Source organism: Thamnophis sirtalis, unplaced genomic scaffold (genome assembly GCF_051295495.1).
Source record: "Thamnophis sirtalis isolate CommonGarterSnake01/CBP01778 unplaced genomic scaffold, rThaSir2_p1.2 scaffold_5, whole genome shotgun sequence".
NCBI lineage: Eukaryota > Metazoa > Chordata > Lepidosauria > Squamata > Natricidae > Thamnophis > Thamnophis sirtalis.
The window spans coordinates 30,152,703-30,169,714 of NW_028261385.1; the positions used below are offsets into that span (position 1 = coordinate 30,152,703).

The window sequence follows — 17,012 nt, forward strand, 5'->3', positions numbered from 1 at the left end:
TGCTAGAAACGTCAGAGGTGCGTTTTTACCGTCAGCGCCCAATCAGTTCCTTTTTGCGTCACCAATCGCTGGGCGGCAGCGAGATAAAAGGAAGGGGCTGATAATTTCAGGCGATGCTTTTTGTTCGGCTGTCTCCACTTTGTATGCTGCGGGCAGGTGACGTTACTGGCGCCTGCTAAGGTGGCCTCTTGCTAAAAATCGATTCTGCGTCATCGCGCAATTTGGAAGGATTCCATCTTCTCCCCCCCATTTTATATGGAGGGTGCAAGGATTGATCTCTCTTAAATTGCCTCGCGGAGTTGACACAAAGGCTATAAGCCAAGAATTGAAGGACGCCATGTGACCTCTTTTAATCTTAGTGGGAACTGAGGCAATTGTGATTTGCTCAACCATGGTTTGCAGAAACATGGGTTAATATATATGTGGGGGGGGGGTCTGCTTCATGAGTATGTCCCCATCAGCTGTTCCCTAACAGGCAGAAGTTTCAAGTAGTATCTCAAATCCTGTTTGCTGGGATTTGTAGTGGAGGCAGCCCCTTGTGGTCCAGGGCTTCTGGATCAAGCAGTGGAAAGACTGGAACTTAGGCAAAGGGCTGGTGTAAATGTAAAACTGAATTTTAGATCCACTAAAAAAATTATCTCTGACTTAAGATCCATTTAACTGCCAATAGCTTTTCCCAGGGACTATTGGGATTTTGCTATGGTCCTGACAGTCGAACAAACTCCATCTTAATAAGCTTCGAACTGATTCCAGAAGAAGCTGGCCTTTACTTTAAAACATGACAATATTTTAGCAAGCATAAATTCATTGTTCTGCAAGTTCGCAGGGTGTGAATGTTTCCTTCAAACCATCCCATTATTAAAACCCTAAGACACGTTTAAAAAAATTCAAAGAGTTAAAGACTTATGAATCATAGTTTTTTTTAATATACAGAAGTACAGTTTGTATAAAACAAAGTTGATAGATAATATATTAACAGTGAGGTTTATACCCCTTTGTATCATCCATGAAACCGGTTTCCATTTCAGTTAAAAGCAGTCTAAAGAAGTCGTGACGCAGTTAAAATGAATGTATCCTCATCAGTGTTCAAAGTATTGTTGTATACTTATCAAACACACTTCATTTGTTTTAATGAAGATACATAAGCATTTAAGAGCCGCTAAATTGTTGTTTAATACATATATTTTCACAATATATACTTTATTGCTGAAAGTTGCAGGTTGGACTAGGTACTTTTTATTTCTCCTCACATCAAATTTAAATTCCAAATAATTTATAATAAAATATATTTTCTTGTCCTGGAAAATCATATACAAAACATCCAGTGTGCTGTGCGCTGAAGCCTCTTGATTGTCAAGTACTGCAGATTTTGTTTTGTCGCTGAACCCTTCATTCGTTTTTGTTTCTGCTAACGCCATTTTGCAAATGTTTTGGGAGCCGCTTACCCTTGGTATAAGCATGATACCAAAAATGTAGAAACAAGATTAAAAACAGAGATCCGTAGAGCCCAATGATGAACATGAAAATCGGATACTGATACTGACAATTATCCATGAGGTAGATTTGTCCTATATGCCCTGTCACCAAAATGAACTGCACCTGGAAAAAAATAATTATTTCGTTTACATTTCTTACAAGAGAAGAATTTTTTTTTTAACTTTTTGACTTAGGACCTGAAAACTAGATACGAAATGTCTAAAGAAATATGGATTTTGAATACATGGATATTCATATTTGACAATTCATTACAAGTTAGATGAAAATTAGAATATATTAGGAATATTGATTTTTTTAAATGTTGATTATTATGTTCAGTGATTTTAAATATTGGTATTATTCATTTAAACTTAGGTTTGTAAATTATCTCTAAAAGTTATATATATATAATTGATATTTTTGTTATTTTTTAACTTCTCTTTTTCCTTTTATGTTAGCTTGTATTTTAATGTTTGTTTAATGTTTGAAAGGATATTACTTTTAAAACAAATAGAGAATAATTAAGACAGAGCTAAGAAGGAAATTGCAATCCAAATAATTCCATAATGCCTGCTATTACATTTTAGGACATGTGTACACAAAATCATTTTAGAGCTGTGGTAAGTAGCTTCTGTCCTTTTGTACAGACCAACAATTGGAGAGAAGAGGGCATCAGGAAGAGGAAATGCCAACAAGAGAACAGGTATTCTCACCTGGAGCATTTGTGAAATGGAGCAACAAGCCAAAGTGGTGAATACATGTGACTACAACCTCATCTATTTGCATTAAAAGAAAACATCTTCACTCAGCCCACTTTTGGCTTTTCACCACTATCACAAATGTCCTGTCTGTATGCATTTTGGACTCTGGTTCCACCTACTGCTTGATTCAACTCTTTCCACAATACAGCTTCCAATACTGTAGATAACAGAAAGGAAATGTTCCATGCTTGTTTGTAATAGCAATAGCACTTAGATTTATATACTGCTTCATCGTTCTGTACAGCCCTCTCTAAGTAGTTTACAGTCAGCATATTGCCCCCCCAAAATCTGGGTCTTCATTTTACCGACCTCGGACGGATGGAAGGCTGAGTCAACCTTGAGCAGCTCAGAATCTAACTCCTGGAGTCCAGTGACATGCAAGCAGGGGAGGCACAGCCTCACCACTGTCATCATGAAAAGAAAAAAAATGTAAAAGGAAAAAGGCTGAGGTAGTTGCTGCCAGAGTCACAGTGGATGACTCTGCTTAGTGCTTAACTGTTTAAAAAAGCCTCTAAAAAGAGCCATCTACAGGAGGAGGCGGGAGAACCATGTGCCTCATTTAGTCTGACTTTATGATCACTCGAGCAGAGTTAAGCAAGGGTTAAAAGCTGAAAAATTTCTTATGTAGATGAGGCACGTGGTTCTCTTGCCTCCTCCTGTAGAGGGTGTTTTTTTTAGAGGCTTTTTGAAACAGTTAAGCAGAGTCATCCAATGGGGACTCTGGCAGCAGCTAACCCAGCCTGACCTCAGCAGCTCTTGCCTTTTTCCTTTTATATTTTTATATTTTCATGATGGCAGGCAAGAGCAGAGTTGAAATCCTCTGTAATTGTGAAACAGCTGGAAAAGGTATGTGGGTCGGAGGGAGGGGGAGGAATTCAAAATTAATGTAATTTGTAAGTAATTTGTGTCTGTGTGTGTGTGTTTGTTTGTTTCTTCAATTTGAGAGAGAGTTTGTTTGAGGAGAGAGGGAAGGGGGTAGGAGAGGCAGGGAGGGCAGCCCGCGAGCTTTCTTTCTCTGTGTCGGGGCAGCCCACCGCAAAAGAAAGAAAGCAGCTTTTGCCCGCCCTGCAGCTATGTCCAACTCGGGGTGGGTTGCTACTGACATTACTGCTGGTGCATGGGCAATTTTGCTCCGCGAGCGTGCACAGTTGCCCATAAATAGGTCTGCGCATTTGCAGAACATTTAAAAACCAGTTCCAGTGACCCAGGCCTGCAAACCACTACCGGTTCAGCCAAACTGGTAGGAATCCACCTCTGAGTTGAATGCATTCTCAGAAAAAAATATGCATTCCTCCTTTAAGGGTAATCAAATTTTGGAGACTTTGTGCATAAATCATGATCCTAATGTGAAACGCCATATTTTACAGGATTTTATTTCTATTTCCTTATATTTCTTCTTCCCTGGAGAACGCATCGATCCACCCATTTTATAATATTCACAAACTGCCCCATTTCAAACTAGGCTTCACCCGCTTAGCTGTGGAATCCAGGCAAGGTTGGCAACGTGCTCCCTTCTGCTCTGGCAGCCAGCCAAATGATAAACTACATCCTTTGTAAAGCACTTGGGTATAAAATATGAGGACTCAGATGTAACAGTAAAAATTAAAACAACATAGATCAGTATATCTCTCCTAAAATTTTGATGGTCTTTAAGAAAGCCCTGAAGATCTGGTTTTTCATTCTGCTACCCCATGATGGTATATGACACTACTGTAATTATATGACTCTTGTGCCTTTTCCCAGCATGTTTTATTTCATTGCTTTATTGTATCATTTATTCATATTCTGTTTTTAATCTTTGTTAGATACCCAGAATCACAAATAAATAACATCTGTTAATGTAGGTAATCTTTACACTCACTATATAATCATCTGTTTGAGAAAACTCAGGCTGTATGGAAGCAACTGAGTGGAAAACTTGATATATCTAGCTAGCTCATGACTTTATAATGTGCCTATTTATCTTTTGTAAGTACGACTCATTCAAATCTAAGCCTATTTTTTTTCTGTAACTCTTTTCGAAGTTACTTACCAGTTGTATAGTTGTCATATATTTTTTCCACCATAAGTGCTTATGAAATGCTGGCCCCAGCGTACAAAGTCCATAGTAGGTGTACATGATCACATGAACCATAGAGTTGAGCATACCATGGAATGTTCCTAAACCTCCTGTAGAAAGGGAGGCAAGATATGTCTCAGTCATGCAATCGTCACATTTTTATTATCAGTCCAAAGCATGTCATAGTTGAGGCATATCAGAGAAACACAGAAATAATAAGCATCCAACAATGTACTTTAATCCTGTTTTCATAGATTTCTACTAAAGTTGTATTTATGACTGGCTAATGCATGGCTAACCAATAATCCACAATTTACTGAGTTTCCATAGCTGCCTGGGTTCATATATCATTCTGAGTTACAAACTAACCAAACACATTTTATCCTAGCATCTAATGTAAAGCTTGTCTATATGTTGGTGCAATGGGTGAATGCCATTTAGAAGAAAAATTCTGTATGGCAAAATGCGATGCTACATGCAATGCTACAGTGCAGACTTTCCAAAAAGGTGCCCTCCAGATGAAGTCCAAACACAACCTACAGGATTTCCAATCAGCATGGTGAATTATGTGCCATCAAGCTGTTTTCAACTCCTAGTGATTATCTATCCACACTGTTTATCAGACATTAATACAATTGAGCGGGTCAAGAAGTATTTCACGAGAAGAATACTCAATTCCTCTGCTCACAATAGAATCCCTTACACCACCAGGTTCGAAATTTTGGGCTTGGAGAACCTGGAACAACGCTGCCTATGGTCTGACCTAAGCATTGTACACAAAATTGTCTGCTACAACGTCCTACCTGTCAACAACTACTTCAGCTTCAACCTCAATAATACTCGGGCAAACAATAGATACAAACTCAAGGCAAATCGCTCCAAACTCGATTGCAGAAAATATGACTTCAGCAACAGAGTGGTCAATGTCTGGAATGCTCTAGCTGACTCCATTGTTACATCCTCAAGCCCCCACAGCTTTCACCTTAAACTGTCTACCGTGGACCTCACCCCATTCCTAAGAGGTCCATAAAGGGGGCGTCTATAAGTGCACCAGCATGCCTAGCATCCCTGTCCTACTGTCCCCATTTATTTGTACTCTTTTCCTTTGTTCATGTCTATGTTTATTCTTATACCTGTTATCTTGTACATGTTTGACAAAATAAAATAAAAATAAATACTGATTAGGAATTCTGAGAATTATAGTTCCAATACTATATGGAGGGCACTTGGGGTTAGCAGTTAAATGGTTAAAATGAATGGATGGATGATGAATTTGTACCAACACTGCCATCATTTGGAAACAAATTCACTTTATAGTCATGCTAAAGAGGCGGAGGAAAATTTAAGAAGGAACTTCACAAAAGCAGTAATTATCCATGCTGGACACCCTCTATATTAGCCTGATCAGACTCTCTTATTTATTTAGCAGCAAAATAACTTGCATTCAACTAATGAAGTGAGGAAAGCTGGGAGTAATCAAGAGTGGATTCAAGTAAAAGGATTGTTTAGTTGTGGTGTTCAAAACCTAAGTGGTTCTCAGGCTTTTAGCCTAAGAATAAAACAGATTTTTTGTGTTCAAACAAATAAATGTAACTGATATTTTGGAGTTTTTCTATATACTCCTGCTCACAAGGCCATTAACATCAATAGATAAATAAATGAAAAAAATGCATGTACACCAGTGGTGGGTTCTGAATCCCGTTCCAACAGGTATGGTTGGAACACGCCTGGCATCGCCCATATTGATGCATGCAGTGCGCACATGTGTTGTTGCTGCAAACAACGCTTCTGTAAGCCTCTGCAATGCTCCAGCTGGTTGGCGGAGCGTCATACAGGCGTTGTATGCACCATGCACGTGCCTGGAAGTGTCAAAAGCTTTAAAACACAGTAAGGAGCTTGGGCGGGCGGGTCGGCCTTCCAGAGCACTGTACTGGAACGGTACCCGAAGCTGTGAGAAAGTGGTGGTTGTTAGTTGTGAAGTCGTGTCCGACTCATCACGACCACATGTACAACATTTTTCCAGGGCTTCCTGTCTTCTACTATCCCCCAGAGTCCATTTAAGCTTATGCCTACTGCTTCAGTGACTCCATCCAGCCACCTCATTCTCTGTCATCCCCTTCTTTTGCCCTCAATCTTTCGCAGCATTAAGAGAAGACCAGGATGAGTAACAAGCCTCAAGGAGGAAAGAAAAGAAAAAAGAAAAAGAGAGTCTCAACGAAACATTTCGTTCCTGTGTTGTGTTTTTTTGTTTTTGTTTTACAAAAGAGAAAAGAGTCTCCAACATCAGTGCCCTCCACCTATGTATCTTTGATATGAAATGGTTGATGCTGAAGAAGTAGGAAGAAAACCAAAAAGGTTACCAAAGGGACAGATCAAGTGGACCACAAACCCGGTCCAAGGGAGCAGTTAAGGCAAAACTAAAATTGCCCCTAAGGGAATTTTATTGCCAGGAGTTGCAGGGGAGTTATGTAAGGTGTGGATATATGCTCCATTCTCAATGGCTAATTTATATAATTGGAAAAATCAAATTCCTAATTATAGAGAAAATCCAGATGAGATGCATGTCCTTTTTGCATCCATTTTTCTGAACTCACCAGTCTACTTGGGCAGACATACGAAGTCTGCTGGAAATTTTATTAACCCCAGAGAAAAGAAGGTTTGTGCAGGGAACCACGAATAAGCCTTTGCAGATGGATGATGCAAAAGATCCAGACTGGACATGGTTATTAAAGGAACCAGATTGGAACCTAGTCCATTCAGCTGGAAAACTATTGGACCTTAGTTTTGTTAGGACTCAAACAAAAGTTAAGAACTTAGGGAAGGTCCAGTTCTCAGGCACTAATGAAAAGAACTTCAGAGCCCATGCCTTTTCCATGACATAGGTATGTGTGTAGGAGAAAATGGAGTTTTCTTCTTATGTGGGAAAAATGTATATTTATGCTTGCCTAGTAATTGGACTGGAACATGCACCCTGGGGACTGGAGAAAGTGCCTTCAGAGAGCAAGATCTGAAAATCATTCTATATGTTTTACTTGTCTTTTTCTTCTCACTGCTATGTATCATCATACACGTGGTTGTATTATATGTTTGCATTGCTAATATGTACTCCTGAGATATTAACCTTGCCATATGCAATGCCAAATGTTATAATAAGACACTATAAGAGGCAAGACTCAATTGTAGTTAAAATAGAGTCTTGAAGGGGGGACTAAGGCAGGACATAAAGCTATTTCTTGATCTCGCAATCCAAATCGCCTGATTTTCTGCAACAATTTTAAGGGGTTTTCTTTGTTTGTTTTTTTAGTAAATGATTGTTGAACATCTTTAAATCCAGGATGATGTAACTTCTGAGTTACGGAGAATTGGCATCTGGTTGCCATTATTTAATTGGGATTTTTAACTAGTTTTCATCAAGACTGGGAGAATAACCAATGTTTGGAATCACTGATTAGGTGTGGATGTGTTTTATATGATTATGCCTGAAGAATGGCTGTTGTAGGTTTGAATTTTTTTTCAAAATGTCTAATGCTGTTGTTTGGTCCAGAAAAATCCACATTGATTATACTCAATCTGCAATAGTGGAAAGTGCGTGGAATGTATTTTTTGCATCTTTTAATTAGATCATCCGTCAAATCTAAGGGAAATAATAAACCGGAAGTCTATAGCAGAATCTACAGCGAGTTAAAACTGGAGCAATGTTAAGCAGCAGTGCCTAAAGAATTTGCATGAATCTTGTTCAGCAAGTTATTTATTTTCCTCTAATTCCACACGCAGCTCTGATGACAAAACCATTATTTAAGTCTGTTACAGCATCAGCTAACCACAACATTCAAGCTCATGAAGAATTATTTTAAATGCATAGTGTCAAAAGGACTTTTTAAAGTGTTCTGTTTTTTTTAAAAAAAAACAATCACCAGTTATGGTATCTAAAACATTAACAGAGTTGTTATGGCACACATTTTAACTAATGTTTGTCATCTGTTTCAGATTGTGCATAGTAACATGGTGAAAAGGAATGTTGTTCACCAAAGCTGCCCACATTGTTGTTGCCGATATGTTTTGGCTGGATCTCCCTCCGCAAGAGCACAATAGAATACCACCCTACTTGCTTTATTTTTGTTCTTGAAAGCAAATAGCTTCCTATTCCATAAATGAATTACAGATAATCCTTGACTATAACAATTCATTTAGTGATCATTCAAAGTTATAATGGCAGTGAAAAAGTGACACCACCATTTTTCACATTTATGACCATGGCAGCATCTCCATGGTCATGTGATCAAATTTCAGATGCTTGGCAATTGACTCAATACTTACGACAGATGCAGTTTCCCAGGGCCCTTTTGCACCTTTCTGAAAAGCCAAGTCAATGGGAAAGCTAGATTCACTTAACAACCATGTTGCTAACTTTAACACCTGCGGTGATTCACTTAACAACTGTGACAAGAAAAGTCATAAAATGGGGTAAAACTCACTAAACAAATGTCTCACTTAGCAATAGACATTTTGGGCTGAACTTTGTCATAATTGGAGGACTACCTGTATTGTGTTCCTAATGCAACCTTGCTTATTCATTATCTTCAAATCCCACCTGGAGAGTTTTTTCTAATGTGCATCAGAGTACACTGCCTTTAGCAGCTTAGGATGAATTCTACCTAAAGAGAAAAAGAATTTGGTGCACATATCCCTAACTTTCTCCATGCATACTCATCCTCCAGGAGCTATATTGGTCCTCAGTTCTTTTCCAGCCAGGCATAATTCAGAGTGCTGGTTATTAATTTTCTAATCCTATATGTTTCAGAGCCTGGAAGCCCAACTCCTACAGAATTACCTGCCCAGGGTGAGCAGGGAGCCCGCAAGATTAAAGTCCTGTTTCTGCTTTAAGGACATCATACATGGACCTTAGTGGTGCCTCCAACTTCCATGGAACATAGGGGTCAATATCTTATGCAAGGCTGTGAAGCTGACCTTGTTTCACATGGTTTCTAGCTTAGTAAATCAAGGAATAATTGTAGCCCTCATCAAAGTCACATGGTTCTCCTTAGTAAAATGGTAAAATAGGGGCTAGAATGGTAAAACTACCAGAAGCACTCACAATTGGCTTACTGAGTGCTCATTAAAAGCTTCACTTCAGTTTGCAAGGAAGCATTAAGGGAAATGTCACTGGGACCTGTGCTATTCAATATGTTGATGAAGGAGAGATATAAGGGGGGACTTATCAAGTTTGCAGATAACACAAAGCAGGGGAGGGGAGAGAGAAGAAACGCAAAATATTTTCAATAGACTTCAACTGTGAACTAAAATGAATAGAATTTAATGGGGAGAAATGTGCAAAATAAAAGGCATAAGTATTGGATGGGGATGCCTTGGCTTCATAGAATTCTAGAATATATAAGTTGGAAGGGACCTTCTAGGTCAGGGGTATCAAACTCACAGCATCCCGAGATGTATCACAACTCTTTTTTCTCTTCACTAAACTGGGGTTGGGAAAAGCCAATGTGTGACACATATGGCCTGCGGGCTTCAAGTTTGACACCCCTGTTCTAGGTCATCTAGTCCAACCCCCTGTACAGGATTAAGTTTAATCATCCCAGGTAGATAACCAACCTGCCTGTTTGAAAACCTCCAACAAAGAAGAATTTCCCACTGTTCAGACTCTTTTATCGCTTAAGACAGCTGTGCTTGTTAGAACAAGAATTTAAGACCACTAGAAAAAATGGTACATAGGACCTTTAAAAAAAAAATCAACCAGCAGCAATCCTGCCAGCAACTTGGCAGAAATGTGTGAAGGTATCTGGGAATCTACATCAAAGTCAAACATGAGCCAGCAATGTGATTCAGCAAGTGAAAAAGGCAATTTCTATCTTGGGCTATATTAACAAGATCACAGAGTTCAAGTCACAGGAAATAAATGTTAAAATCTACTCTGTCAGATTCCACTTGGCACAATTCTGGGCACCAAGGTTCAAAAGACAAGTTCAGAGAAGAGCTATCAAAATGATGAAGGGTCTGGAAACTAAGTCAAATGAAGAACTGTAAAAAGGCCTGAGGAGAGGAAAGACAACTGAGGGAAGATATGAAACCAGTCTTTAAATACCTGAAGGACAGTCATTTAGAAAAGGGAGTAAACTGATTATCTAGGACAGTGGTTTTCAACCTTCCCAATGCCGCGACCCTTTAATACAGTTCCTCATGTTGTGGTGACCCCCAACCATCAAATTGGTGTCTCGGTTCCTAAGACCATCCAAAATATGTTTATTCTGGTGGTCTTATGTGACCCCTGTGAAAGGGTCGTTTGACCCCCAAAGAGGTCCCAGCCCACAGGTTAAGAACTGCTGATCTAGGACCACAAGGGCCAGAACCAGAACCAATGGGTTAAAGCTACAAGGAAGTAGACAAGGTTATATGCCAAGAGGAATTTTCTGACTCTTTGATCTGTTAATCAGTAAAACAAACTGTAACATAAAGCAAAGCACTTCACTTCAAACAGAACTTGGAAGGTCTTCAGAGATCTAGTGACTCTTGCATTGGACAAAGAGATGGCCTAGATTAGTGATGGCAAACCTTTTGGTCACCGAGTACCCAAACTGCACCTGCACACATGCCCAATGCGTACACATGCGCAGACATGTATATGCACTTACATGTGTGCACACATTCATGGGCATGTGCAAATGTGTGCATGTGTGTGCATGCGCAGCAGAGACCCGAAGACTAGCTGGCTGGCAGGAGGCAGGGCATCCCAACACTGGCAGCGCGGCAACAGGTAAGATCTTTTTCTTTCGTGAGCTTCTGTTTCATCATTTGCAGGGAAAGAGGAGCTCATGAAAGAAACAACTTAGAGATTTGACCTTGGGCGATAGTGCACCTGCCAGCAGAGCATGCTCTATTTGCCACCTCTGGTACATGTGCCATACGTTCGCCATCATGGGCCTAGATTATTTCTAAGGTTCCTTCTAATTTGATTATCTACATCAAATAAAACAGGCATTGTTGAATGCTTCCTTTGAGTCATATGTTAAAAATAATTTACAAATTCAATGGGTTCCTTTTTGCCATAGTTTGTAATATGCTACACCACAGCATAGTGATTACTGTATTTTTCAGAATATAAGACGCTCAAAGGTTTTGAAGAGGAAAATTAAAAGAAAAGTTTTTGCACTCTGCAAACCTCCCAAAAACTGCCTGTTTTTCATCAAAAGAATTGCATGCATAGCCTTCAGGAGGCTTATAGAGTACTCCTGGGGGCTGGGGGGGACAAAATTGAGCAAAACCAGCCCATTTTTCACTCATTTCTGCCTTCCCCAGCCCCCAGGAACACTCTGAAAGCCTTCTACAGGCTCTGCACAGCTATTTTGGTGAAGGGGTGGGGTTTCAGGAGGCAAAAAATGCTGTATTCAGTGTATAAGGCGCACTCAGATTTTCAGTCTCTGGGTGTGTCTTATACTCTGAAAAATAGGGTAAATTACTGGACTAAAATATAATAAGGAAACAGCTTCAAGTCCACATTTGCAATGAAAACCCACTGAATGAATTTGGGCCAGTCAGTCTCTCTCAATAAGCCCAACTTATGTCTATGGAGATTCTCAGTCATCCAGGTCATGGTTGTCCCAAAGATGCTTTTTCAAGAGACAACTGGATTTTCTAGTTTTTCTTTGAAGACATTTCACTTCTCATCCAAGAAACATCTTCAGAGCTGAAGAAGCTTCTTGGATGAGAAACGAAACGTCTTCAAAGAAAAACCAGAAAGTCCAGTTCCCTCTTGAAAAATCCCCTTTGGGAAGCCCAACTTATCTTTCAGGGGAAAAAAACTGGAGAAAGGAAAGCTCCTTCTGTAATTCCAGAAAATGTATGAATGGACTTTCAAAGAGCAGTGCATTGAATTAAAACAATCATAGCCATTTCAATACTGATTTTGATCCCATTTTCAACTGCATCTCTAGAAATCTGGTATAAAGAGACCTAATTTGGTTGTCCCAAAAGTGCTTATTTCCCAAAGGCAAGTGGACTTTGTTTTTTCTTGAAGACATTCGCTTCTCATCCAAGAGGCTTCTTCAGTTCTGAACTGAAGAAGAAAAGATGAGAAGCGAAATGTCTTCAAGGAAAAACAATGTCAAGTTGTTGTTGTTTTTTGAAAAAGCACCTTTGGGACAGTATACTGTAGCTTTTCCCATGTTAAGCTTAATGCATCTCTTATTCATTATAAGAGAGTAACAATGTGGATGCCCAGTACTAACATGTAAAAATGAAATAATTATTTTTATTGATGTATGTTTGATTCAGACATCTCATGTTGGCTTAAGTATAGTTTGTTGAATAAATTACAAACAGCTAAATTCACACAATATTCTAGAAACCCCAACAAATATGAGGAAATAGACATATGTAATGTGCATAATCTAAGCACTATTTGTTTTCTCCTTGAGCTGCCACAGTGCCAACTACTGTTCCATAGCTGAACTTTGTCCATTATCAAATATGGGCATAATCAACTCTCATTTAGATATTTAATTATTAGCTGGGACAGAGGCAGAATTTATAGGACATACCTAATGGAAAACCAATATACTCAGATCCGCTCTATTTGTTCGGCATTTAGTACTTTATTGGCATGCTAACTAACTGAGATCCATAAATATTTATGAGCTATTCGCATCTGTTTTAGAGGATTCATATTGCTAAAAATCCATCTTCCCCCACACTTTGAACCTATGCTACATGCATTCATAAACTGCATTTTTGATCATTTTAAAACAGAAAAAATATAGAAAATTGAAGGCAGAAAAAGTCCCTGTAGTCCTTTGAATCTGGGTTTTTGTTCTGTTTAATCAATTAATTGTTATTTTAAAACTTATTTTTTATCTTATTCATTTTTACTTTTTTTGTTAGATGATAGACCAGTGTTTATCCCAAGCATATTTAAACTCAGTTACTGACCCACTAGTTGCGCTGGAAGTTGCTTTCAAGTTTCAACTACTCTTTCTGTGAAGCAATACTGTTACTATGCTATTAAGAGAGTTAATTTTATCTCTATTCAAGCTGCTTAGTATAACATTCTATTCCTTTCCTGATAAAAATCTATGCTACTACATTTCCTTAAACTGCAACATAAATAAAGTCTCAGGTAACTTATATTCAACCAGTTTTAGATCACAATCAAGATAAGGAATGAGAGACTAAAGCAATTTCTCCCTCATCTCAGCCTTCTCTAAATTTTATGCTGTTAATTGGTTACTAACCACAATCAGTTATTTATTCAGGCAGATTAGTTCAGCTTAACGTTTTCTAAAGTTAAGACAGGTGTTGATTTCATATAGTAAGTTTCAAAGGAAACTCATTTGCTAAGACTCCTGAGATTTTAGTTTTATTGCACAAATTTGATCTTCCATTAAGCTTTACTTCCTTCCCTAGAAAATTGTGTATCATAATGTGGATGTCTCATATTCCGTTAAAACTAAAGTATGATTTATTTAATAAAACATGGATAAATAGCAGTTTACTGAGTGACATAAACCCACTCACAAAGATTTGCAAATCAAAAATTTTCCATATTAGCTATTAAAACATATGAACAACTATATGCTTTGATAAGAAAGGATAAACTTGATATTTATTTTGAAGTAAAGAGGGAGTATGAGTTGAGTTGAGGTGATTATATATTATGCAGCCAATAATAGTCTTTTTCATTCTCTTGTCTGAATGTCATTATTTGTTTTCATAATACAAGAATAATGACTTAAAAATCTATAGGGTCGTAATACTATTCTGCTTCTTGGGAGTGGGGAGCGAACACTGCAGGACTGCTCCATAGGTAAAGGTTAGTGTTTGCATCATGGAGACGAGGGGTGGGTTCTAGCTTCTGTTACTGCCAATTCGTTCAGGGATGTGCTTCGCGCATGTACACACTTTGCACGTGCACGTTCAGTAGTTAAAAAATTGCTTCTGCACATGTGCAGCAGCAAAAAACAAGATGGTAGCGGCTAGGGCGCTGCTGATAGAACAAGCTCAGGGGCGGGGCCAGCCGAGTTACTACCTACTTGGCTGAACCAATCTGAACCAGTAGGAACCCACCTCTGATAGAGACCCACTCTCCCTTCCTTAGTCACTATAAACAACTCATAAGAAAGAAGGCAGGCATAAACATTATATTTTCTGACTCGCCTAATTTCTGCTTTCTTTTTTCCCCCTTTTCCTTCCTCACAGTGCCAGAATTAAAGAGTGGGAAGGGAGGAGAAGTCAAGGAGCTTTATAGCTGGAGCACTTATTGCCTTATTTTTTAGACTCTCTAGTAAAATAACAGAATTGCCTCTCCCAGTTCTATACAAAGAGACAGCCGTTCTTTGTTTCATCTTTTCTTTCAAACAAGCTCTTTCCTCAAAAGAGAAAGCAGTAGTATCATTAAGAATATTTTCTCAAATATTCCTTATCTTTACATTAAGTTCACCTTGTTTGCACATGAGTTTAAGAGTGGGAGAGAAGCAGGCTTCAAACAGTCTTTATGCTGTTTGACATACAGTTTTTATTTTCTCTATTTGCTCCCTGTTCTCTTCTCTTTTTTTTTTACCAGAACACTATTAAGAACTTCAAGGATTTATAGATTTCAGCTTAATTATGGGTTTGCTGATGTTCTGATTTGGCTCACAATAGATCTAGAAGAAAAAGACCATTAAAAAAAACAAAAACAAATAGCTAAGTAAACTACTTAGAGACCAAATGCACCCCCCAAAAATGGAATACTTAGTTTCATTATTTGGCCAAGTGTTGACACAACTCCTCTCAGCCCACAAAACTCTGTCATTATTTAAAGGCACCCTTCAACTTGAAATCTGAAGTTTTGACTACCTGGAGCAAATTTGACTCCGAACCACCAAGTCCATGGCATGATTGTATGATGAAAGACGTGTAAGAATGTCACCTGGGCATTCTTTTTTCGAAGGATAAAGAAGACCTGAAATGAATCATATTTAAAATGAACAGTATGAATAGAAAGGTCAGTTCAGCATATATAAAAGTTTGTTATCTGATTTACATTTTACAGATGAAAATAAATTACAAACGCTAGCATACCTGCAAAAATTGGTTCAAAATAAAAGAAGCTGGTTTAGACCAAGTCAAGCTTCTGGTCCCTCTAACAAGTATTGTCTCCTTCTTATCATAATCCTCTATGATCTTTGGCAGAGGTCATTCCCACCTATTAAAAACCTACAATTTTATTGATTCTACAGCATCTAGAATCCCTCCCCAATCAGCCATAGATGCTAGTGCTACTGGGAATTAGGCCCATTCATATGCTAAACTATACAGTCTATTCTGCGTCCTTTATTTTCATAAAGGATGAAAGTAATATACAATAGAGTCTACAATACAATGACTCTACAATAGAGTCACAGCCCCACCTAAAACTACTTGAATAGTGCATGTAAATCATAAATCTATGATATAGAGTTCTAGTTCAAAACAATTTCATAAGGCTGGGAGTAGCTGGATTGGGAAATAAAAATTGGAAAGATTGTTTCACATTAACACAGAGCCAAAGGATCTTCTACAAGTCTTTGGATCTCTCTTTTATATTATATTCTTTATATAGGAAACCCCAAGGCCTACAATAGGTTTGTAATAGTTTTCCATCCAAGAACGGAGTCATCATTTTGTGTCTTACTAAAGAAATTGACTTTCCATGTGATTGTTCTATATTGTTTCTTTCAAGTTATGATCTATCAATGACTGAAATGTTTTTCGATGCATATTTTTTACAAACTTTTATGTTCTATTTCAGAAATTATTCTGTTAACTTCTTGGGTTTCGGTTCAAGGCTCACACACTGACTTTGATTGCACAATTTGTTTTTTCCTGACTCTAATATTCAATACAACACTTAGATAAATTTACAGTTTGCATTTAGAGCACTTTTAGGGGTATTAAGAATACAGCTCCCAGAAATCGCAGCCAGCATAGTTTGAAAGGGGGTGAAATTCTGACATGTTCTGGAGTGGAAATTTTGAGTACTTCAGAGAACTGGCAAATGCCACCTCTGGCTGAACCCAGAGTTGGGTGGGAATGGAGATTTTGCAATATCCTTCTCCCTGGAGTGGGGTAGGAATGGAGATTTTGCAGTATTCTTCCCCTGGACTGGGGTGGGAATGGAGATTTTGCAGCATCCTTCCCCTGCCATGCCTACCAAGCCACACCCACAAAACCGGTAGTAAAAATAAATTTAAATTTCACCACAAGTTTGGAATTCTGAAACTTGTCCAAAGATATGTGAAGAGCTAACTTTGAAGACTGGACTAAACTTTCTATCAATTAAATCTATAGATACGGGTAAAGCACAGCATCATTATTATGAATAAATAATGAGCAGATCTTGACATGGCTGTTCTCACTGAAAGAAGAAAAGTGAGAAACTAAGCTGTCTGATTTTCCATACAAATTAGTCTAATTTCCAGAAAGTTTTCACCCATTCAGTAGTATCAATCTAACATTTCTTCTAATGATGACAAATACTCTATATACACAGAAATCCCTGAAATATATGATATTGTTTATTAATCAGTATTTTATTATGTACACAGACCAGAATATATTTATTAAACTATATAATCATACTCACAGTGTCTAGCAACTCAAAGAATTTGGAAAAATAATACAACCAGCAGACACGAACCATCTATAAACAGCAAAAACATTGAGTAAATTCAATACTGTATGAAAATTCT

General features: G+C 38.2%; 1 protein-coding gene across 3 annotated transcripts in view; it reads right to left on the reverse strand.

Annotated features, from left to right (window-relative positions):
- Positions 1-910: 910 nt before the first annotated feature.
- ELOVL7 (ELOVL fatty acid elongase 7) overlaps positions 911-17,012 on the reverse strand; it is a 50,866-nt gene continuing 34,764 nt past the window's right edge. For 2 of the 3 annotated variants that reach the window (XM_087715542.1, XM_087715541.1), the window contains 4 exons: positions 16,907-16,963; positions 15,136-15,244; positions 4,270-4,403; positions 911-1,599 (listed from right to left, as the gene is read on the reverse strand). In XM_087715542.1, the coding sequence (XP_087571668.1) occupies positions 1,390-1,599; positions 4,270-4,403; positions 15,136-15,244; positions 16,907-16,963 (510 nt within the window). In that variant the 3' untranslated portion in view covers positions 911-1,389. Of the gene's footprint in view, positions 1,600-4,269; positions 4,407-15,135; positions 15,245-16,906; positions 16,964-17,012 lie in introns of all 3 variants that reach the window. The other variant, XM_014053869.2, reaches the window with a different exon arrangement.